Genomic DNA, 24385 nt, shown 5'->3' with positions numbered 1-24385 from the left:
TGGAGGTTAAGTCCAGTAACGGCTATTAGCCAAGAAGAGTAAGGAATGGTGTCCCTAGTCTCTGTTTGTCAGAGGGTGGAGATGGATGGCGGGAGAGAGATCACTTGATCATTACCTGTTGGGTTCATTCCCTCTGGGGCACCTGGCATTGGCCACTGTCGGTAGACAGTATACTGGGCTGGATGGACCTTTTGTCTGACCCAGTATGGCCATTCTTATGTTCATAGGAATTCTGTTAGAATATTGAAGTATTGTACATAAAAAAACAATGGCAGATATAGACACTTATTTTTGCACATTGCATCTCTGTTAAAAAAACTCTGCAGCTGCTGTCTTTTTATTAACAGGTCAAATTGCCTTGTGATGGGCTGTGTACTTCTGAATGCAGACATAGTTCTTCAATATCTTATGCAAAAGTTTCTTATGGCTGTTTAGAAAAGTTCCTAGGAGCGTTATTTAAAAATTGCAATTAATCAGACTTAACAAAAACAAAAAGCCCCAAAGACCACCTGGTATATCAGATATTATTAAATGTGCAGTACATACCTGGGAAATTTGTTGTAATTTACATATAACTGACCCAATTATGTACATTACAATGCATGAATTCTCAACTCAGAATGTGCTGTACAGGTTGAAATTCATGGTTGTGATGTCATAGTTTAAGGCCAGAAGGGACCACCAGATAATTGAGGATGACCTCCTATATATCACAGAGAAGGGAAGGGGCACCAAAATTGGAGATCTGAGTGAAATAACTTGTGTTAAACTAGTTTCTCCTCAAATGACATCCAATACGGCAAGTTATTTCATTAATATATACAGGGTAACCACATATTTCAGGCCTCGTGCAGGAAGACAAATGGAGAATATCATGTGCAAGCAGTACTGAAGTGAACTATAAAATAATGACAGGAAAGGCAGATTTAACTTGCTATATGGTTTAGCCCAGAACTAGAAGTTTTAGCCCACCCCCTGCCCTATTCAAACAACCTTTTAATCCCAGCCCCACAGCTGCCAGAGATTGAAGACTGTTTATTTGCCCTATAATTAGAAATGTAGGGCCAACTATGCTTTCAATTACACTGGTGCATGCCCATAAATTTCAGTGGGGTTGCACTAATGTAACAGAGCAGAATTTGACCCTTATTCCATTTAATTAAATCCAGGATGTATTAAATTGTTATGGCACATCTTTTGGGACAGTCTATGTTTCATTCATCACTATTAATTAAAGGTGATCTTAAAAACAAAATAAAATTTGGTTTTACCATATACACCTTTTTATTAAGCTCTGATTTAGTAAAGCGCTTAACATTCACTCACTCTATCCCTGTTCTCGACAGCACTTAAGCTTGTGCTTAAATCTCACTGAAGTCAAAGTTAAGCATGTATTAAGGGTTGTCCTGAATAAGGATAGCTTCCAGAATTGAAGTTTATATACACAGATGGCCTTTCAAACTTTCAAAAGTTTTGCTTTGGTTATATGTGAGAAATTTCAGTGATAACAAAAGAAATGTCAGGAATATCATAGACTCTAAGAAGCAGTACCTCTGTTCCTAAAATTGACAGAAGGGAGAGGTGCCGTTTACCTTACAACCTTATGTGATGCCCAAATAAATTTGTTAGTCTCCTCGTTGTTTTTGCTGATACAGACTAACATGGCTACCACTCTGAAATCAATATTAAGGTCTTCCAAAAATGGCAAGATCCTCCAGCAAAGAGAGAGGAGGCTGTGCCTGCTACTTCTAACATTAAAAACAAGAATTCCCTGTCCCCATATCATCAGTCCTGGGATGAATATTTACACTATGCATATATGTGTGACTTATACAAATATTCATTGTATATGTATTTATATAAACACACACAAAATAACTTTTCCCTGAATCATTTTCTGATGGCTAATGAAGATTAAAATTTATTTTTCAGTAGGCCTTGGCTACCTCCACCTTCCCAAATAATAATCTAGCATTTACTTCACATGTATTTGAGTAGAGATTAGTTTTTCTGCTGCTGCAAAAGGATAGCTTCCCCTCCCCCCCCCAATTTATCACAAATATAATGTTATAAAATTAACATTTCCTATTTTAATGGCAACATGTGCACTATATTAGTGAAAACTCATATTTTACATAATCAAGTATAATACAATTTCACTGTCGGACTAAACTCTCCAACATCATTATGAGCAAATATTTGTTTATCACATGACTATATTATGATCTGTATTGCTGATAGAGTCCTGTAGTTGTCCATTAGCAGTTTATATTACAACTGTTCTTCAAAAATATATCTTTACATCTTTTTAGAAGACTCACTATATATTGTACTTTTTATATCTACATAAAAGAAAAAATAGGGAAAGAACTTGTAAAATGAAACCTTTAGAGATTTGACCAAAGGAAATTGACATGAGACATGATTTTTGCAGTTGAATTGTAAAGAGCACCATTTTAAAAATTCATGCAAAGTATGGCAACTTGATTTCTCAGCAGACTCAATTTTATTGTTAAATCAGTTGAGTATTTTAAATCAGCATAGTGTATTGGGCAGATTATCTTCAGTTGACATGATTGCAGTAAGTTTATTTTAAAAATTGCAAATAATGGGAATTATTTTGCCCAGTATCCCTCTGAGCATTTACGGGAGCAAAAATGTAACAAGAAATGAAAGGTTATATGGGACTTGAATCTCTGAACAGTGATACAGACGGTAATCAGTCTTTTTCATTTTTTCACAAAGATATGCCTTTTTCAGCATTTTAGAAGAAGGTTGCTAGAAAATGTCCTATTTGCAAATCTCAGTCCTCATTCAGCAAAGAGTTCATTTTTCTTGGTTGTGTGTTCAGTGCTCAGCATATTGTGTCAAACACTTTGTTCATATATTCCTACAAGGTCTAATCTGCTTTCTGGGAAATATAATGGTTATGGGGTTTCAGATGCACTTTATTGCCATAAACTAGAAAGAAAAGGGAGACAGGAAGCGTTTACAAAAGAGATTCTGTCTATAATGGCCAGAAAAACTGTGCTAGCACTTACCATCTTTCTAGTGAACTGTGCTTAAACATTTTTTTTTGCGTGGAAATACTCTAATCAAAGTGTCCGTGCCCGTTGTATGCAGGACCATAGGGACCATACAAACAAATTAAATGGCACAAACAGATTAAAAAAAATAATGGAAGAAACAATGGAAACGAGCAAGATGCCTGTTTCCATCTCCCAGCATTTATACATGAGAGATGGCTGATTTCAGTGTCACAGATATAAATCAAGACCAACTCCAGTGAAGACAAAGCAGTAAGACTGGGGTAAAAATGGAGTGAAGGAAATCAGAATCTGGCTCCTGTTAGGATAAATCTCTCTGCTCAGGGTATTTATAGTCTCTATCAATGTACTATCAAATGGTTTATTTTCATTACATGGAGGCAAGATATCAAATGGGTGTATGGTCCCAATAGCATCAATATTGGGTCTATGTTTGTCTAATATTTTATAAACAATTTGGAATAAATGAATTGTAAATGGATCAAATATGCAGATATCACAAAATTTCTGGAGGAGGATCTGCAAACATGCCCTTAAAAAGAATTACAGAATGATCCAGAGAGAACTAGAGAACTGGACAGAAGTAAGTGGGAATGAGTTTACTTTGAAAAATGCATTATGTGAGCATGCGGTGGAGGAAAGAAAATAATGGCATTCAGAAGTACAAAATGGAGATTGATGGTTAAGACATCTTAAATACAGAGACGGGTATAGGCACAAAAATCCAACATGAATTTACATTGAGGAGAAAAAAGCAAAGCTATTCTGGAGTATATACACACTTCATCTCTTAATATAGCTTTAGTACATTCAGACTCAGACTGTTTACAGTTTGAAACTCTTCACTAGAAAAAGACTGAAGAGAAACTCCATAGAAAGGCTACAAATATGATAAAAGGATTAGGCATTATAACATACAAAGACAGACTAAGGGCTCAATCCTAGCATCCTCAATGTAGAAAAAAAACTCCTTTTGACTTCAGTGGGGTTTGGATAAGACCCTAAATTGCCAAGGGAGGTCACTGAGGGAACAGTGTTAGAGATGTTAACCATAAACTTGATTAAACTTGTACGCCGACATTTTCAAGTATAGGTACCTACAATTGAGGACTTACTGGTATATCCATATTAGGTACGAAAAATAAATGACCTGATTTTGAGAGATGCTGAGTTGCATGTGTTCAGTGTATTGTGATTTAATGGGGGTTCTCTGTACGTCAGAAGGCAAAGGCAAAAGGCTTTGGACAGCTTGTAGGTTTTTATAGTTTTGGTTACTGAGTTACTGTGGTGATGGGAGCATTATAAATGGGGAGAAAGTTTATGTGTACTGTATTTCTACATTGTGCAGGGGAATGAAATAGATAACTATGGAGATCCTTTCCAGCCTTTCGCCAATGATAAGATATTGTTGTGGTTTGAAAATGGTTATGGGCTTTACCACATATTTTAAAATGTTACTTAAATAAAAGTAATTAATGTTAATATTCTCTATTTTTTAAATTTTACTTCGAAGAGAAATCTGACTGAGCACAAGGAACCTTGGTACCTGCAAACCAGCGCAATGGTTACTTCAGCACCGTATCTGCTACCTCATCTAGATTTACGAGATGATGAAATGACCTTTCACCACAAATATGAACCTAGTTTAAAAACAATGATTCCTGTCCGCCTCAAAGCAAAGCAAGTCACATTTATTTATAATTGAAATATAATATATAGAAAGAAAATCATTTTTTGATGGCTAATGAAGATTAAAATTTATTTTTCAGGAAGTCTTGTTTACCCCCACCTCGCCAACTATTAAATTAGCATTTACTTCAAATGTATTTTAGTGGCTAAAATTGCATTATCTGTTTTAATGAACCTACTAACGGTGTCTCACTTATAATTAATTGGTTAATTGAGTTAATACAATGACAAGAAAATTTTTAGGCATAATCTGAGCTGAGCTAAACTGACAGAATCTGACATTTCAGCATTGTTGAAAGCTAGCATGAGTGACTAGTATGATGCTCTGTGTATGTCCTGTAGCATTATCTGAGGAGGATACTGATTAAATGCAGCAAATGCCAGTTGATTTCAAGTAATGAAGCTGGTTTTTAGCTCAGAAGCTGAGCACACAGCATGCTTTGGAAGCTACAGACTAGATTCTCACCCCATCAGTGTGACCTTACCTTATCATTAATTAATAAGTGGTGTATTCATATTATCTATCACTCCACTAAGGGATGCATGATGGTCTCTGCCTAACAGTATCGAAAGGTCTTTATATGGCTCAGAAAACACAATTTTCTACAGTTAACATTTGTAAGGTCAGTGAGACAACCGTAAAATTAACTTGAATACTGTATTAGTAGCTTCTATTTTCCCCCTAGATCTGCTGTTAACCCAATGGATAATGCAGGACTGTTCTCATTTGCTACATATTCTTGGCTTTCATCTTTAATGATCAAAGGATACAGACACAATATTAACGCGGATACCTTACCTCCATTATCATATCATGATAGTTCAGAGCCAAATGCAAAAAGGTAGAACTATTTCAATTTTTCAATATAATTATTGTAAGATTCCTCCTTATGTGTTTTTCTTTATTGAGAGCCATGATTTGAGACTTCTGGGGGGCACTAGATATAACATATAATAGCAGTTTTTAGCTGCAAAATGTTTTGCATGTTTCCTACTGTTTGACTCAGTACAGGACCCTTAAGAAAAAAAACAATAAAACAATAAAAAAGAGGAGGAAGAGAAAGGAAAAGAAGAAAACAAGTTGTTGGGATTGTTTTTTGAAAAAAGATACAAAAGAAGGAAGAAAGAAACAAAACTTCTTGAGTCTTCTCTTTCCTTTATTGCTTTTCCATTTATTCTTTCTTCCCATATCTTATACAAGGATTCCACATTGCAAGAAGCTGAGGTAGGGGGCAACTCCTCACAAGGAAGACCCAGTTGTGTTGAAATCAAGAACTCCCTCCAAAATTTTAGCCTTCTGTATGGCAGACAAGGCTTCTTCAGCTATGGCACTACAGGTCCTTGTCCAAAGCCCACTGAAGTCCATGGGAGTCTTTCCATTAACGGGATTTGAAACAGACCTGAAGGGCTCAATCCTGACAGGTACTGAACATTCTGGCCCAAATCTAGCAATGCACATAAGTACATTATCTTCAAACACATGTTTAAGTGTGTTGCTGGATCAAGACCAGAATGTCAGCATCATACAGTATTGAGCCTAAATGTATTGCAAAGCTCTTTGAAAGGACTAGTACATTTTGCACATAATGGATTGGGAAAAGAATATTAAGGACCCTATGTAACTTTGATTTAGTGGTTGTAGTATTCATTAGTTCAGCCCCAGGTACCATCAGCAACCAATTAATTCCTGAGATTTTGAAAACTATTTCAACCCAGTCCATTTTGGAATACATACACTTAGCTGAACAGTTAAGAATATCTGTCCTCAGATTGCAAATTTTAATGTTTTCAATGTGATAATTTCCTTAGAGGAATCACATTGAATAATGAACTCCCTTCATGAATTGTTGATCTATAAGAATGTTCTTTGTATAATTTTTAGATTTCTATAACTATTGATTGACAGGATGAGGAACTGAATTTTAATTTTATCATCGTAGCAGTTTCATATATGTTTCTTATTAACTGTTGTGATTAGAAAAAATGCTTTACCATTCTATTTATTTATCTATTCTATTTAACCTTCTATTCTTTAATATGTGGGGATATTTTTTTCTCCAGATTTCGACTCCTTTGGGAAGCAGAGCTTGCAAGAGTTGGGCCTGAAAAAGCTTCGTTGGTCAGAGTAGTTCTTAAGTTTCAGAGAACAAGAATTTTGGTGGATGTGATAGCAAACTTCATTTGTATTATCTTGGCTGCTTTAGGACCAGTAAGTAGTTCCATACTGATGAACAATTTTAGTGTACTGCAATTAATCTCTCTAAGTATAAGAAATGGAGACCATTTTTTGTTGCTCAGTTATTGATAGAATTTTAAAGAACTAACAGGCATTAAAAGACATTAATCTCACCAATCACCTGTAATGAGAGGATTCCATGGATATCTCAAGGCCAAATGAGTCTACTTTAATCTTTGTTTTTTATAAAGCTATGTTTCATCTAAAGTATGGTGTCATGGAAGGTCTGGGTCAAATCAGATATTTTATTGCAAATTTCAAAAAGATTTCTGGTGACATATAACATAAGCTTCAACTTATAAGAGTCCACGAAGAGTTCAAGGCCTGCTAGCTGTTCATACATGTAGAATCCCCATATTCTATATATGACAAATCAATAGAAATCGAAAGTAATTTTTATTAGTAAAGTATTGAATTCTTCACAGAGACCCTAACAGCAATGTTCCATTAGTCAGAAACATGTTCTGAGTCCTTCTACCCATCACTGTAGTCTAAGTACCTAGTCATGGTATCACCGTATGTTTACTACATGCAGTATGTTATTACATTTGCACATTTTAAGAGTATCCTGCATTATTATTCTGTTTACTAGTGCCATTTCTGTTGTGAAGTCAGAAGTTAAACATTTGTACAGTACCAATTACATTTAAAGTACTTGCCTCTATAAGTAGGCAAGCCCACGAGCTTGCTTGGCAAATATGCTTTATCTAAAAGATGTACATGAGTACTAAAAAAAAAACAACAACAAAAACTTGCACTGTAAAAATGCCCCATAATAATATCACATTAACTTGTGACCATCTCAAAAATCTTAGTTGTATCATCTACCTAACAATCACAAAGCAAAAGATTGTTTGTTAAGAATCTCCATAATAAGGGGATACAAAGGAATGGGGGTTTTAATAACTGTTAAAAAGGAAGAGACATGCAAAATGGTTCCTGCTACTGAAAATCAAGGCAGCAAATGCCTCTAAAGACAATGGCATCAAGTAGAGGAGCCATACCTTGCTGCAGGGATGGGGCAAAGTCCATACAAGAAAGGGGTAAGCAACAGGGCCATCTTCAAACTTTAATAGATCCACAATGCTTGTCATTCACCTATTCCTATTTATTGCTTACATTTTACAGCTTCTTAAAGTAGAAATGGCAGATTTGGGGGGGGGGGAAACTTTGCTTCACCATTCTTTGATGATTTTCAAAGATATTTCTGTGGGCTTGAGAGAGATAGTATCTGTTTGAGAAGAACTTGAGAAGAAGGTAAGGAGGAAACCCAGGTAAGTCAGAAGGATTTCAGAAACAAGTTGACAAATAAGATTATTCTACCTCATTAGTGATTTCCAGTGAGTTTTTTTAAACTGTTTGTGGGAAGAGAGGAACTGAGAGCCTTAGGGTATGTCTGCACTGCAATCAAACATCTGTGGCTGGCCCATTGCGCTCAGGCTGTGGTGCTATAAGATTGCAGTGTTGACATTCGGGTTCGGGCTGGAGCCTGGGCTCTGGGGACCCTCCCTGTAAGAACTAGGTTACCTGGAGTGAGGCAAGGCAGAAGCTGGGTCCAAGGCAGAAGCAGGCCTAGAAACAAGCTCACAAGAAACTCAGGAGCTATTGCTTCTATGGGCAAATGCTTTGAGCAGCCCCTGAACTGCTGTTGCGGCTGGGCTTAAGAGCCAGTCTGATGGCTCTTCCAGTCAAATAGGCTGTGTAACCAATCAAGCAGCCACAGGCCAGCTGTGCTCATTAGGTTGTCCGGAGAGTGTCTGCTGCAGGTCCTGCTACTAGACTGGCTCTACTAAAGGCCCTGATTCTTGTCAGAGGTTTCTTTTTATTACATGTCCTACTGTAGCGTTCATTTTTTATTCCTGTCCCATGTAACTGTGGATATTCTAATTAGCCATAGAAATTTCTAATCCTTTTATTGAATCCTAATAAGATCCTGATCTCAATGATATCTCATGGGAATGAGTTCCAATGGTTCATAAAATTTTGTGTTAGTCTTTTCTTTTAGCAATTTGTCTTTTAAATTTGTTGCCCTTCAGTTCTGTCAATCATCCTCTTATATTTAAAAAATCCCACTTTCTAAATTTTAGTCTCAGCATACTAGCTTTTGGTGTGATTCCTCCTCCAAGGATGTTGAACTTAATTATATTGCAGTCAATATTACTTTATGGCTCTATTATTGTCCTTGAACCAACCTATTCTGTGTGGTAATAAGAAACAAGTCCAGAATAATCTCTCCCTTTGGAACTATTTGTTGCAAAAAGCAATTGTTAAACCTTGTTCTGATGTGACAATTGACCAGTTTAAGCACGCTTAGTTGAAATCCCCATTATTGCAGTTTTATCAATTAATGTATTTGTTCATACCTCCCTCACAGAGTAGCAGCAACTTTTGGTAACTAGCTTCCTGAGCTGATTCCAGTGGTTTATATCAGGATATCAAGAGTGGATAAGTATTTTCATTGGGCCAATAATACAAGTAACTAATTTCAGAATCTTCCCGGAGTGAAACCACGTGGTTCTCAAATGTGACAGACAGATAGGTAACTGGTAACCATCTATTAAAATCTAGCCAGGCATCATCCTGCACTCATCACCATAGTATCTGAGTGCCTATCCTTTAGTACCTCATGAATATAAAATGTACTTTCCTTTCCAAAACCTCTATTATTTATATGTATAAATCCCATATGGTACCATGCTGGGTATGCCTACACTGCGCAGCACTTGCAGAGGTGTGTAGGGTACATGTAGCTACACCCTGCAGTGAAAAACCGTCTGAGTCCACACTGCAATGTGTACACATGTCAGTGAAAGGCTCTGAGGGGAGGGAGGGTAGTCAGTGGGGAAAGGCTCTTGAGGGTGGGAGACCTGCCAGAGCCTTTCCCGTCAGGCTCCCTGCTCCTGGAGCCTTTCTCTGCAGTGGTGAAAGACTCCAGCAATGAGGAGTTAGCATAACATTACACTACTAAAATAGCTGCATAGATGGAGAGGTATTGCAGAGTAATGTAGGGCACATACCCACATGGTTCAGCCGTTTTGTCACTCTACTCACCTAAGCAGTGCCTCACCATCTACACTGCTATGTATACCACTGCTAGGGGGCATGTAGGTTATGAACTCTACATGCCACTGAAAGGAGTGTGCATTGTAGAGGCATCTGTGGAAGCAGCACAGTTCCTGACTTTGCTGTGTTGAACTTCCCAAAGGTTAACAGATGTGAAAATTTTCATGATGCAATTTTAAAAAATAATTCTGAAATTTCTTTGCAGACTGTGATCATTCATAAAATTCTACAGCACAGTGAAAGCGTCTCCAAAGACAGCATTCAGGGAATTGGACTCTGCATAGCACTTTTTCTTGCTGAACTTTCCAAAGTAATATTTTGGGCATTGGCGTGGGCCATCAACTACCGTACAGCTATACGATTAAAAGTTGCTGTATCTACAGTAGCTTTTGAATATCTATTAGCATTTAAGTCTTTGACACACATCTCTGTTGGTGAGGTAAGTTTTCATAATCATATTCTACTTCTTAACCTCTAGGTGGCCTTTAATGTCTGAGCTGTTTTTGTGAAATACTAAAATAAGTCAATTTAAATGGTATAGTCACTTAAGTCTTGATGCACTAATAAACAGTATATGGATAATGGATCCTGAAAGGCTTACTCCTGGGATTATAAAAACATGATTGGTTTAAAAACTCTTGGTCACAAAAATATTGATAAAAGGGAGAACTATTCATCTCTCTCTTTTTATGTGTTTGCAGGTCATTAATGTATTATCTAATGACGGCTATCGAATGTTTGAAGCTGCCTTATTTTGTCCTCTGCCAATTACTGTGCCTGCACTAATGATCATTTGTACCATATATTCTTGTCTTATTCTTGGTCCCACTGCACTCACAGGAACATTTGTTTATATTATATTTATACCTCTACAGGTAAAGTGACTAATTTTCCTAATCATTTTATATGTACATTGATCAATATTAAATGTAAAGCTGAGATTTTCAATGGACCCTAAGGGTATAAGGCACTAAAATTTAATGTGGAATTGGGTACTTAACTCCTTAGGCTCCTTTGAAAATCCTTACCTTAGAATCATAGAATCATAGAATATCAGGGTTGGAAGGGACCTCAGGAGGTCATCTAGTCCAACCCCCTGCTCAAAGCAGGACCAATTCCCAACTAAATCATCCCAGCCAGGGCTTTGTCAAGCCGGGCCTTAAAAACCTCCAAGGAAGGAGATTCCACCACCTCCCTAGGTAACGCATTCCAGTGCGTCACCACCCTCCTAGTGAAATAGTGTTTACTAATATCCAACCTAGACCACCCCCACTGCAACTTGAGACCATTGCTCCTTGTTCTGTCATCTGCCATCACTGAGAACAGCTGAGCTCCATCCTCTTTGGAACCCCCCTTCAGGTAGTTGAAAGCAGCTATCAAATCCCCCCTCATTCTTCTCTTCTGGAGACTAAACAATCCCAGTTCCCTCAGCCTCTCCTCATAAGTCATGTGCTCCAGACCCCTAATCATTTTTGTTGCCCTCCGCTGGACTCTTCCCAATTTTTCCACATCCTTCTTGTAGTGTGGGGCCCAAAACTGGACACAGTACTCCAGATGAGGCCTCACCAATGTCGAATAAAGGGGAACGATCACGTTCCTCGATCTGCTGGCAATGCCCCTACGTATACAGCCCAAAATGCCGTTAGCCTTCTTGGCAACAAGAGCACACTGTTGACTCATATCCAGCTTCTCGTCCACGGTGACCACTAGGTCCTTTTCTGCAGAACTGCTACCTAGCCATTCGGTCCCTAGTCTGTAGCAGTGCATGGGATTCTTCCGTCCTAAATGCAGGACTCTGCACTTGTCCTTGTTGAACCTCATCAGTTTTTTTTTGGCCCAATCCTCTAATTTGTCTAGGTCCCTCTGTATCTGATCCCTACCCTCTAGTGTATCTTCCATGCCTCCCAGTCTAATGTCATCTGCAAACTTGGTGAGAGTGCAGTCCACACCATCCTCCAGATCATTAATAAAGATATTAAACAAAACCTGCCCAAGGACCGACCCTTGGGGCACTCCGCTTGAAACCGGCTGCCAACTGGACATGGAGCCATTGATCACTACCCGTTGAGCCCGACGATCTAGCCAGCTTTCTATCCACCTTACAGTCCATTCATCCAGCCCATATTTCTTTAACTTGGTGGCAAGAATACTGTGGGAGACCATATCAAAAGCTTTGCTAAAGTCCTTAAATCATATTTTATTAAAGAACTCAATAAAGGACCATGTTCTTCTCTCAGTAAATGCAAAGTAACTCTATTCTCACAGTTGCTCTGGAATAACTAAAAGGAGAATTTGTCCCAATATCTGAATTTCTATTACCTAGGCCTCTGATCTCATTCTGATACACAGCACTGCAATACCTACTTGCAAGTATCTTTTCACTTTGGTGTTGCCATTTAAGCTGTTTTAGAAAAACTAAAATGAATGTGATTTAAAGACAAAACAAGGGCCAAATTTTCAAAAACAATCAGGTACGATAGTTACAGATGATAATTCTAACATATGTAACTGCAATTTTGTACTTGTTGTACAATCAATAACTCGTGCAAGCGTAGAGACTATTATGAAAATATGGCCTTAAGATAGTTCGAGTGTGTTAATTAATGTATTGATTGAGTATTCACTGGTGCTTAAATTTTTCATATAAAGAATAAACTACATTCAGAATAGTTAAAGGAGCTTTCCTTTCAAGCAGTAACAGTGGAATAATCCGTTGTTACTTTTAAATTAAGCTATATGTCTTTTATTTCTATTTAAAAGGAATGCATAGAGCTGTTTAGTTACGGAAATGTGTTTTCAATTGATTAAACTTTTTCAGGCACATCTTAACAGTTTCTAAAGTACATTTGATAATCTCCTACTGTACAATGCTGTCGCACCTACAGGAGCTAAACACACAGAACCACAAACCATTGCCTCAAAGTGTTTTCAATACGGTGGCAGCAGGTTTTTTTTTTTTTTTTTTGAGTGTGTGGTTGTGTGGATGGTCAATGGCTACAACTGGCAATACTGCAGGAGCCAGTTGCCAAATCCTTTAAAGTACAGCATTATACTTCTACCTCACAAGCTAGTCTTTATACGTTAGAATGTTTTTCCACCATATACTTCCAAACTTTTTGGAATATTCATGTTTCCAGCATCTATTGCTGTTCATTACAGTATTCCACTGAACACAATAAAGGACTCATTCAGGCCTCCCTTTTTGCATCCAGTAATATATATTATATAGCTTTCTTGTTCTTTTTCTAACTTGATATTAGCATCTGTAAGGGTAAAAATATATACAAAGATTGTCAAATCTACATATTAAGGTGAATAGGAAATCACAGCTGTTTCCTGTTGTTTCCTCGTCATGTCTAAATAGTAAGGTGTACAGGAACATACAGATCTGTTCCTGTTTTTTACATGATATGTTAATAGCCTCTGACATGGAACATGGAAGCAAGCTCTAGTCTAGGTGACACACATCTTAGAAGAAGAGTCAAATTAGAAAAGGAACAAGAAATCTATACATTATATGATATTGGATGCAAAAATGGAGTCCTGAATGAGGCCTTTAATGTGTTCATTGAAATACTACAATGAGTATCAACAGAAACTGGAAACATGAATATTCAAAAAAGAGTTTGGAAGCATATGGAGGAAAAACATTCAAATGTATAAAGACTAGCTAGTGAGGTAGCAATATAATGCTGTCACTTTAAAAGGATGTGGCAATTGGCTCCTGCAATATTGCCAGTTGTAGGCATTTACCATCCACACAAACACACACTCAAACATGTTTGCTTAAATTCACATTTTTTGTTAGATGTCTCCATTTTAAGGATATGTTTTAATGGCATTTTTACATCTTGATTGCAGATGCTCATGGCTAAGCTCACATCCGTATTCCGACGAGCTGCTATTTCAGTGACTGATACGCGTGTGCAAACAATGAATGAGATTTTAACATGCATTAAATTGATTAAAATGTATGCTTGGGAAAAATCTTTTGCAAAGGCAATCAAAGGTATAGAAAGCGGCTATTTTAAAGTAGTATATAAAATGGTAACTGTGCCTTTCTGTCCAATATCAGTGACTGTGTTTTTAAAACCATTTATTGTCTCTAAGAAGGATGTTCATGAATCCCTGTTCTGTTTTCTCCACTGAAAATCAGCAGAACATAGGCTCCTAAGTCAGTGAGGAACTTTTGAAAATGTTACCCCTGAAGTATCATGCCATTTACTCCATGACCCTGCCAATGCAGCTCCCTACAGTAGGTTACCTAGTCTGCTTCCTGATCCAGTCTAATTTCAGCAATTCCAAGCAATGGGGTTAACAAGATTCCCAACCCTGATTTTGAGCCTACATTTTTCTTTTAATTTCATCCCATTACTCCTACTTATACCTGCTGAAGCACCCTCAATAATTCCACTCATTCTCTCCTTGGTGTTTATACTCTTCAAATACTTGTAAAATCTGATATCACCTTTATTGCTTAGTCACGCCATGCATATTTGGCTCTCTTTTCTCATAAATTATTCCCTCTAGCTTCCTAATAAAATTTTTGCTCTTCTCTGAACTCACTCCAATTTGTCTACAACAAGCAGCAAATCTTGCCAAACAAATCTGATTACTACTTTTGGCTGTTACAAAGTAAGGGCTCAATCCCAAAAGGTTGCTGTATGCCCTCAACTCCCATCATAAGTGGGAGTTGAAGAGCAGTTAGTACCACTCAGGATTGGGCCCCTAATAAAGGAAGGTAGCAAATGCAATATAGGATTTAATAGGATGACTCATGAAATGTTGATCATGAAATTAATTTGTATTGGCCTGGATGCGAACACTTACCTAGATTGGAAACTGAAGTGCCATAAACAAAGTGGAATGGTAAAACAGCATTAAATTGGGCGGGGGGGAGATTTTAAGATTTGTCCTATTTAATCTCTTCATTCATGATGTGGAAGTGGAAGTAAATAACACATTGATCAAACTGGCTGACACTAAATCAGGAGGTGGTCAGAACACAGTAATAATACAGAGGTAGCAATATGGCAGAAAATAATAAGAAGAAATTCAGCTAATATATTTAGGTAAAAATGACCCAAAACTATTCAATGGGAGACCAAAAGCTGGAAAGCAGGAATGTCGGGAGAGCTATAGGGATAAAGGGCAGCAAATAAGAAACATTGTGATTTGGCAATAGAAAGGGTAACAATTAAAGAGTGCATATGGGGTGGCATCTCTCGACAGGAGATAGTTCGTCTTTGCCTGCTATGGTGGCAATGCCCCTGGAATGTTGCATCCTGTATTACAATATTTCCCTTTCTCCAGGCAGCCCCACCTCACAAATCCCTTATCTTAGAGCCTAAAGCCTGAATTTCCATGATCCTGGCCAGGGAATCAGATAGGGAAATCAGAGCACTGGAGGCCAGAAGAGCTGTGCATATGGTCAAAGGAGGATGAGGGAAAGATATGTGATGAGTCTCTGCATATGGGTGAGACCAAATGGAAGCCTGTGGGGGGAAATGGTCAGAAGCAGCCAGGATAGACTGAACAGGGGGAAATCCTAGACCAGATGGGACAGCTGCAGGGTATGCCACCAAGGAGTTACACTCCTATGGGTGGTCAAGAGAGGAACATTAAGTGAGTCAGTCCTCCAGAAATAATCTTAGAAGGGCAGCAGTAAACTGAGATGCTGCTCTTATAAGAGGGCTCCTAACCTTTGAACGGGTGGTACATAGAGATTAAATGGGACACAAAAATAGAACTTTGGGACCAAGTGAGATATGGAGAAGGGGACAAAGGAAACAGTCTTCCCACTGTCCATGAAGATCCTTACTCTGGTGGGAAGAAAAGCAGCCCCCTAAAGGCTTCACATAAGAGGGAGTAAGTGAGGTGGCTCTCCCTCAAGGCTGCAAAAGGTAAGTGACGGGATAACTTTGGAAGGGAGTGGATGGATTCCAGGCCACTGAAGAGAGGGCCAGGCTTACTGGGGTGAAAGGGTTACTGAAGTGGAGGTGCTTTGATCAATTTTAGTGCAACTCACCAAGAGACATTTTTTGTGTTTTCCCTTCCCTTTTCCACTTTGAGTTTGCATTTTCACACAAACCCAAAACTCAAAGCAAAACTGGGGTTCAGAACCTGTACAAAGCAAGCCCATCGTCTTGTTCATCACAACCCATGCTATCTTAAATGTAGCCCTTGTAAAGACTTCCTCCAGATTCTGGAGTAAATATGGAAATAAAATATTTATACAAAAATACAGATTTAAGAAGGTAAACATGGTAATGAAAAGAGAGCGCTCTAAAATCAATGTTTAACTGAACCTAAGTGCAAACATTTGAGTCTGTTTACTGATTATCCATCATTTAATGCTTTTAAAGGGCAAAAATATATAGTCTTTTATCGGGGAAATGTTAATTTTACTATATACCCACAAACCAACAAAAAATATTTCCATCAACAGTAACTGAAATTTAATTTAATTTAATTTAAATTTAAAGCTTTAACTTTTTGAAGCTCAACATCTGTCATTAATTATTGTTTGACATCCCTCCCAGTTTTCTGCACCAGTGAAAATTTAAACTTGATTACAAATAAAAGAATGCTTAAACACATAATTTTACACAACTGTGAAAATTTAAACCAATAGAATTAAAAAAAAAAAACTGGTATTATCTATTGAAGTTATTTAAAAAAAAATCAAAATCAATTTCTTCCAAATCTAAAAGTATATATGTAAGGTAGTCATTTAGGCTTTTGCTTAATCATAAGATTTTTGTTTGTTTGTTTAAAGGGAACAATGTTTAAATAGCTTTTGTGTTACCACCTTAATGCTATCAAATGTAGGGCCATAAATTTACCTTTGGTGCATGCAATTCAATTGATATCAATGTCTCCCAAATCCAGGCTTAGTATAAGGAAGGCCTTTGCTGTTTAGAATAGTCTTCTCTTGAAAATGTTAGCTTTACTTTACATTTTTTTTTTACATTACAATATTTTACATTTCTTATATTTCACAGGTATAAGAAATGTGGAAAGGAAAATACTGGAAAAAGCTGGATATGTACAAAGTGTAAACTCTGCTCTGACACCTATTGTATCAACACTGGCTACTGTCATGACATTTGTTTTACACACCCTTTTAAAGCAAGAACTAACTGCATCAGTTGTATGACTTTTTTTTATATATTTTTCCCCCAAAGTCCTTGTTCCCTTATAGTACTGTATATCTTTGTAGAGTAGATCTGGATCCTCTTAAATTTACTTACTTTCCCCTAGGATTTTTAATGAATGGCAGCTCCAAAATTAACATAGCTTTCCTGTACAGATATATATGGCCAGGTTTGTGTAATTTTTGGTGGTACTCAGAATGGGTCCAAATTCTGCCTCCCCTCCCCGCACACGCACCTGCCTAAGGCTCTGGGAGGGAGTTTGGGTGTGGGAGGGGTGCAGGCTCAGGGAGGAAGTTTGGGGGTGGGAGGGGTGCAGGCTCTGGGCTGGGGCAGGGGGGGTTGGGGTGCGGGAGAGGGTGAGGAGTTGGCGTTTACCTTGGGTGGCTCCTGAAAGCGACCTGCACACCCCTTTGGCAGCAGCTCCTAGGCTGGGGAGCCAGGGGGTCTCCACACACCGCTGCCCGCAAGCACCACCCTTGCAGCTCCTGTTGGCCGCAGTTGCTGGCCAATGGGAGCTGCGGAGTCCGCGCTTGGGGCGGGGGCAGTGTGGGGCTGCAGGAACGTGCTGGCCGCTTCTGGGAGTGGCACGGAGTGAGGCCAGGCAGGAAGCTGCCTTAGTCCCACTGCGCTGCTGGTGGTGGTGGCAGCAGCTGGGAGCCTGCAGGCCCTTTTAAATCGCCTGGGCATAGCAGGCGGGGCCAGGAGATGCTCCAGGGCAGGTGCGTGGGGACGGCAAGCAGGGCCGAGGAGAGACCTGGCCCCAAACATTGGTGGAGCTGGGCCCCCAGGCCCTGAATATTCCTGGAGCATGGGCACCATGGGCCAATACAACTCGCTGCCCCTGTATTTGGCTAGTAAACAAGGGTAGCTTCTATTAAACACTGCATGGTAAAGATAAAGTTAATAAATTAAATTGGTTATTAATTAGGGAAGCTTCTAAAAGAAGATATATGGTCTTTTAAATGCTTTAAAGTATTTTCTTAAATAGTAAGAAACTAACTAGACATTTGGGATCATTTACTACCCACTCCTTCCACACAGAACTCAATGCAGATTAATGCAAAATTCAGTCTGGTGAACAGCAAGATGCATTCCCCTTTAGAAAGCAGTAGCCAGGGAAAAGACGGAGGGCAGGAAGAGGAAACATACAAGCAAAGGAGGAAATTTTGTTTAAAAAAATAAACAGCCTGACATGTAGGGGGTTTATTGGCAAAAACACTTGACTACAAAATGAGTGAGGATGTACAAAAGGAAAGTCAAAGAAACAGCAAAAAGCAGGGGGAAAGATTCCATGTAATGCTGATAAAAGAGAATATAGCTTCTGATATACTATCACAGTTTTGCCATTCACTTCAATGGAGCCAGGATTTCATCTAATGAATCTATATGCTTATATGTCCCCCAGCATACCAGTATCCGAACACCTCCTCTATTGGAAAATAGAAATAATAGTGTGGTCTCTCTCTTTCTCCCCAGCCCGTAGGAAATATAACTTGAATAGTTGATAGGGTTTATGTGTTTACTGAGCAAACGGGGGTAAAGCTAAGCAGAAGGGATGAACATTGGATTTCATTGTAAACATGGTGAGATTAGTTGTCATTCTGACTTCTGGTAGCCAGTTCCATTGTCTTGGTCTAGCTCCTGTAAAGTTTGGCCTCCCATGTTGTTTGATCATTTCATTGCTCCAGTTGTCATGGGAAGTCATGGCCATGGAAGTGATCTCTCAAGTAGACAGGGCCAGTTCCATGGAAAGCTTTGAATTTCAGGTTAGAAACCTTGAACTGTGGAGCTGGTGCAGAGTATTGCACAAAGGGGATGTATTTCACAGCAACCCATTTTGCTAAACAGATCTGCTGATGCATTTTGTAACAGTTGTTTATTCCAGTTATGTTTCTTGTATATTTGTGTATAGTACTTTCATATTTTATGCTTTATGTGTGGGAGTCCAAAGATTCCCTATGAGAAAACAATGATGAAGGTTGTGAGCTATTATATCAGAGTCCTTGCCCTTGTGGATGTTGAAAATCTCCTGAGATGAGTCTTGTGAACCATGTCACCATGTGAGAGAGCATCTGTATCAGCTTCTCTGGGAAGCCTGGGGGTGCCTGTAAAGCTTGTGCAGGGGTTGCAACTGTGACTAGTTTCTTGCACTGCCCACTAGAATTGGTTGAAAATTTTCCAACAGAACAATATTCTATTAGAAAATGCTGATTCAAGAGAACTGAAACATTATGTAGGAACATGTTGATTCTGTCAAAGTCTGCCTGCCTAGTTTCCTGCCAGTACAGACTCTCCCAGTTCTCTGACTCCCCAGGCAGTTGCTTTCTGGGCTTGCCCAGCTCCCTAGGCAACTCTTGGAATTAAGCAAGGAACAAGCAAAAACATTAGCATCTTTTTATTTTGCACGTAACTGCATAAACAGAAAATGCACAAAGACAGTGGACGTAATACCAATTTTTAAAATGCATAGTAAGCTAGAGGCCCCTTAATTACAAATCAGTAATCTTATTTATGTCTTATGAAAATACTGGGTTCATGTATTAGGGATGAAATGAAATGTTTCACTTATAAGTATATAACAGGAGTTAGGCACTTGCCAACATGTGTTCACTAAGAATAAGCCTGACTGATTTCTTTAAAGAAGTGACAAAGCATATGTAGGAAGGCAGGGCAGTGTATGTGAGTTACTTGGATTTCAGTGAAGTCTTTGATAAGGTATCACACAGGAAGCTTCTAGACAAGATACAAAAATGTAAGCTTCATTGCTAACATAGCAAGATGGATTGAAAGTTGGTTTGCAGGAAGGGTTCAGAGATTTATTGTTAAAAGGCCAAATTCCTCCCTCACCTAATTTCACTGAAATCAGTGGTAGAAGACCAAGGAAGAATTCTCGAAGTGATGTTCTAGAAAGCTATAAATTGGGAGCAATGACATTTTGCATATTCATAATGACTTGAAAAATGGAAGGAGTTGCATTGTGTTTTAGCCACTCACAGTGCAATTATGAAAATGAAAACCACACAAATTAAAAGCATATAGATATATTTTTTCCTACTCTTTAAAATATAATACAAAAATAATATATTTAGAATTTTAATGCAAAATAATGGTCAGCACTAAAATAGTAAAAGCCCTTTTCCTTTTTCTTTTGCAGGCATTTAGTGTGATTGCCATGTTTAATGTAATGAAGTTTTCAATTGCTATCTTACCTTTCTCAGTGAAAGCAGCAGCAGAAGCTAAAGTTTCCCTAACAAGATTGAAGGTAAAGCAGAGTTTTAAAATATTTGGGGAATTTTCTAGATAAGTGCAAACAAGAGCTTACCTATATAGGGAGTTATTCTGGAATAATTATTCCTGATTAACTCCCTATATGTACATACCTTATTCTAAATTAGCTTAATCCACTTCCAAAGTGGTTAAAGTTGGCCAGAATAAGAATCTTCTTAAATCAGAGCATCCACACAAGAAGTTAATCAGAAATAGCTTTTCTGTTTTAATTCACATTAACGGAATGAATTTCTCAGTGCAGACAATCCCTTAATGTAGATTATAGTTTTACTTCTTGTTCAGAGCAATGGAAAGACTCCCATTGACTTCAATGATTTCAGGCATTATAACAGGCTTTATTTAGTAAATAAAAGAAAACTATACTAAGCTACATACCTAATTCTAAAGAGAAAACTAAAAATGTGTATCTCAAAAGTAGAATTAAAAACAGAATAATTATCCATCAAATAAGCCACCACTGCCTTCTTCCTCTGTTATTATTATTAGTATTGCGGCTGCACCTAAGAGACCTCAACCAGGACCAGGGCACTATTTTGCTAGGTGCTGTACAAACAAAAATATAATGAAGCAAGAGAAAAGAAGAAAGATTAAAAGAATCTGTTTCCTGTTAGAGTGCACTGGAAATAGTGAGTTCTTAAATTATTTTAAAAAAATGGGAGCTAACCTAAAAGTTATTGTTGAACCAACTGTTAAGTGAACCAATATGTTTATATATATATAAAGAATGGGCTGTCGAGCGATTAAAAATTTAATCGCAATTAATCGCACTGTTAAACAAGAATGGAATATCATTTATTTAAATATTTTGGATGTTTTCTACATTTTCAAATATATTGATTTCAATTACAACACAGAATACAAAGTGTACAGTGCTCAGATTGTTTATTTTTGATTACAAGTATTTGCAATGTAAAAAAACAAAAGAAATAGTATTTTTCAATTCACGTAATACAAGTACAGTAGTGCAATCTCTTTATCATGAAAGTTGAACTTAAAAATATAGAATTATGGGGAAAAAAACTGCATTCAAAAATAAAACAACAAAATTTTAGATCTGCAAGTCTACTCAGTCCTACTTTTTGTTCAGCTAATCACTCAGACAAACACGTGTGTTTACATTTGCAGGAGATAATGCTGCCCGCTTTTTGTTTACGTCACCTGAAAGTGAGAATAGGCATTCTTATGGCACTGTTGTAGCCGGCGTCACAAGATATTTAAGTGCCAGATGCACTAAAGATTCATATGTCCCGTCATGCTTCAAACAGCATTCCATGGGACATGTGTCCATGCTGATGACGGGTTCTGCTTAATAACGATCAAAAAGAGTTTGGACAGATGCACGTTCATTTTCATTGTATGAGACAAATGCCTCCAGCAGAAGGTTGATTTTCTTTTTTGGTGGGTCGGGTTCTGTAGTTTCTACATTGGAGTGTGGCTCTTTTAAGACTTCTGAAAGCATGCTTCACACCTCGTCCCTCTCAGATTTTGGAAGGCACTTTAGATTCTTAAACCTTGGGTCAAGTGCTATAGCTATCTTTAGAAATCTCACATTGGTACCTCCCTTGCATTTTGTCAAATCTGCAGTGCAAGTGTTCTTAAAATGAACAACATGTGCTGGGTCATCATTTGAGACTGCTATAACATGAAATCTATGGCAGAATGCGGGTAAAACAGCAGGGGACATATAATTCTCCCCCAAGGAGTTCAGTCACAAATTTAATTAATGCATTATTTTTCTAACGAGCGTCATCAGCGTGGGTGCATGTCTTCTGGGATGGTGGCCAAAGCATGAAAGGGCATACGAATGTTTAGCATATCTGGCATGTAAATACCTTGCAATGCCAGCTGTAAAAGTGCCATGAAAATGCCTGTTCTGACTTTCTGTGACATTGTAAATAAGAAGAGAGCAGCATTATCGCCTGTAAATGTAAATTAACTTGTTTGTCTTAGCAATTGGCTGAACAAGTAATAGGACTGAGTGGACTTATTGGCTCTGAAGTTTTACATTGTTTTGTTTTTGAGTGCAGTTATGAAAAAAATCTACATTTCTAAGTTTCACTTTCATGACAAAGAGATTGCACTACAGTACTTGTATGAGGTGAATTGCAAAATACTATTTATTTTGTTTATCATTTTTACAGTGGAAATATTTGTAATAAAAATATACACTTTGATTTCAGTGACACCACAGAATACAATATATATGAAAATGTAGAAAAACATCCAAAATATTTAACAAATTTCAATTGGTATTCTATTGTTCAACAGTGTGATTTAAACTAGCCCTTATTTTTTACATATAATATATATATTTAAAAAATATTACCTTATACAAGCTCTGAAATTTTCTGATTTCCAGTGCCTTCTTATGGGACAACTGATTGGATTAGTTCTACTTTGTTTCACGTAATGTGGCTATCATAGAAATGCCTGCCCTCAGTGAAAGAGAAATTAACTCCATTCACTGAATGGAGATACCGAAACAGCAGCAGATATTTCTAAAAAAATATTGTATGTATATATATATATATATAAAACAAATCTCAAGAAATGTTATGTAGCAAATAGGTCTCTAAGGTCCTGATTCTGAAAACAATTGGGCCTCCCACATGCCAAAGGATTTACATGATGCTTCTCTTTGTATTAGAACTAGTCAGTGGACTTTTACTGTAACTAAACAAATTATTTGTTCATGGTGAACCGCAAATGGTTCAGAGGATCAGCGCACAAAAGCTCAAATGTTTATCCAAATTCTTGAATCCCTAAGACTGAAAATCTCTTAAGAATATTTTTTGCAGTATTTCTAAAGCAATATTTGCACTGAATCTGCTTCCCACTGCTTTTTTGCACTGATTCTGCTTCTATACTAAATAGTTTGCCCAAATTTCACCACATTTCATCAACATGTTATTAGCAGTCAGCTCTATGTTGGATTAATAAAAAAATAATAATATTTTTTCACTTTTCATACTTTGATAAATAAATGGCATTCTTAATTTTATCTCTCTTATTTTAGAAAATTCTCCTAACTGAAATTCCTCCTGATTATGTAAAGCAACTGAAAAATTCAGAAAATGCCGTGGTAATGGAAAATGCTACACTGTCTTGGGAACGTCTGAATGAACACAGCAGAAAGAACAATAATGAAAACAGTATGAATGGGAAGAGTGCTTATAAATACCAACCAAAACCAGAGCCTGTCCTTCCTCACTCTGAGACATCAATCAGAGAAACAGGAAAAGAGGGTAGTGCAGCAATTGCTTTATACAACTTAAGCTTTACTGTGAAGAAGGTAAGTTTGTCTTAAATATTCTTTCTAAAAAGAATATTTTTTACAATCTGCCTGCAAGGATTTGGGTGCCCTGGTTCCCTTGCTATCTCTGCCTTGCACTGCCCTACTGAGCTAAGGAACAAAGATTTCAATTCTCCTTCTTTCCCCAGACACATACCTTTCCTTGCCCAGCACAGGCTTTCTAAAGCACCCATTAGCCCACGAATAAATTATTATTTGTACTGCAGTAGTGCCTAGGAGTCACAGTCATGGATCAGTATTCTATTGTTCTAGATATAAACACAGAATATGGTCTATAAAGTGCATATCTCAATACCAAACAATTACTGATTTTTATAAATAAATTGCATATTCAAGCCTTCATTTATCCACCAGTCACCAGAATAGAGAAATTTTTTGTAAATTCCTTACATTAATGAAAAGGCTACAGCACTGTACACAGTAAAAACAAATTTTAAAAAAAATTTACATCACTGCATTATTTAAAATACCACTTATATAGGCTCCTATCAATCCAAATACAACACCTTTAACTTTGTCTTCTTGGGGGTAAAATATGCATTATGGCACTGATACAGGAAAGCACTTTATCTACATGCTTAAAATTAAATGC

The 24385-nt window shown here is 37.6% G+C and overlaps 1 protein-coding gene across 7 annotated transcripts in view; it reads left to right on the top strand.

The window, feature by feature from the left end:
- The window catches only part of ABCC12 (ATP binding cassette subfamily C member 12), a 105169-nt gene that overhangs the window by 11264 nt on the left and 69520 nt on the right, over positions 1-24385 (top strand). For 6 of the 7 annotated variants that reach the window (XR_004648000.1, XR_004648001.1, XM_034788555.1 and 3 more), the window contains exons 3-11: positions 4561-4727; positions 5423-5578; positions 6798-6945; positions 10241-10474; positions 10737-10910; positions 13897-14044; positions 17040-17188; positions 20347-20454; positions 23497-23772. Coding sequence is in view for 5 of the 7 variants with exons in the window: in XM_034788555.1 (XP_034644446.1) it covers positions 4561-4727; positions 5423-5578; positions 6798-6945; positions 10241-10474; positions 10737-10910; positions 13897-14044; positions 17040-17188; positions 20347-20454; positions 23497-23772 (1560 nt within the window). In the remaining 2 variants the exon portion in view is untranslated. The remainder of the gene's footprint in view (positions 1-4560; positions 4728-5422; positions 5579-6797; positions 6946-10240; positions 10475-10736; positions 10911-13896; positions 14045-17039; positions 17189-20346; positions 20455-23496; positions 23773-24385) is intronic. The other variant, XM_034788558.1, reaches the window with a different exon arrangement.

Source organism: Trachemys scripta, chromosome 13, assembly GCF_013100865.1.
Source record: "Trachemys scripta elegans isolate TJP31775 chromosome 13, CAS_Tse_1.0, whole genome shotgun sequence".
In the NCBI taxonomy this organism is placed as follows: domain Eukaryota; kingdom Metazoa; phylum Chordata; order Testudines; family Emydidae; genus Trachemys; species Trachemys scripta.
This window is presented reverse-complemented; position numbering and strand designations above follow the sequence as displayed.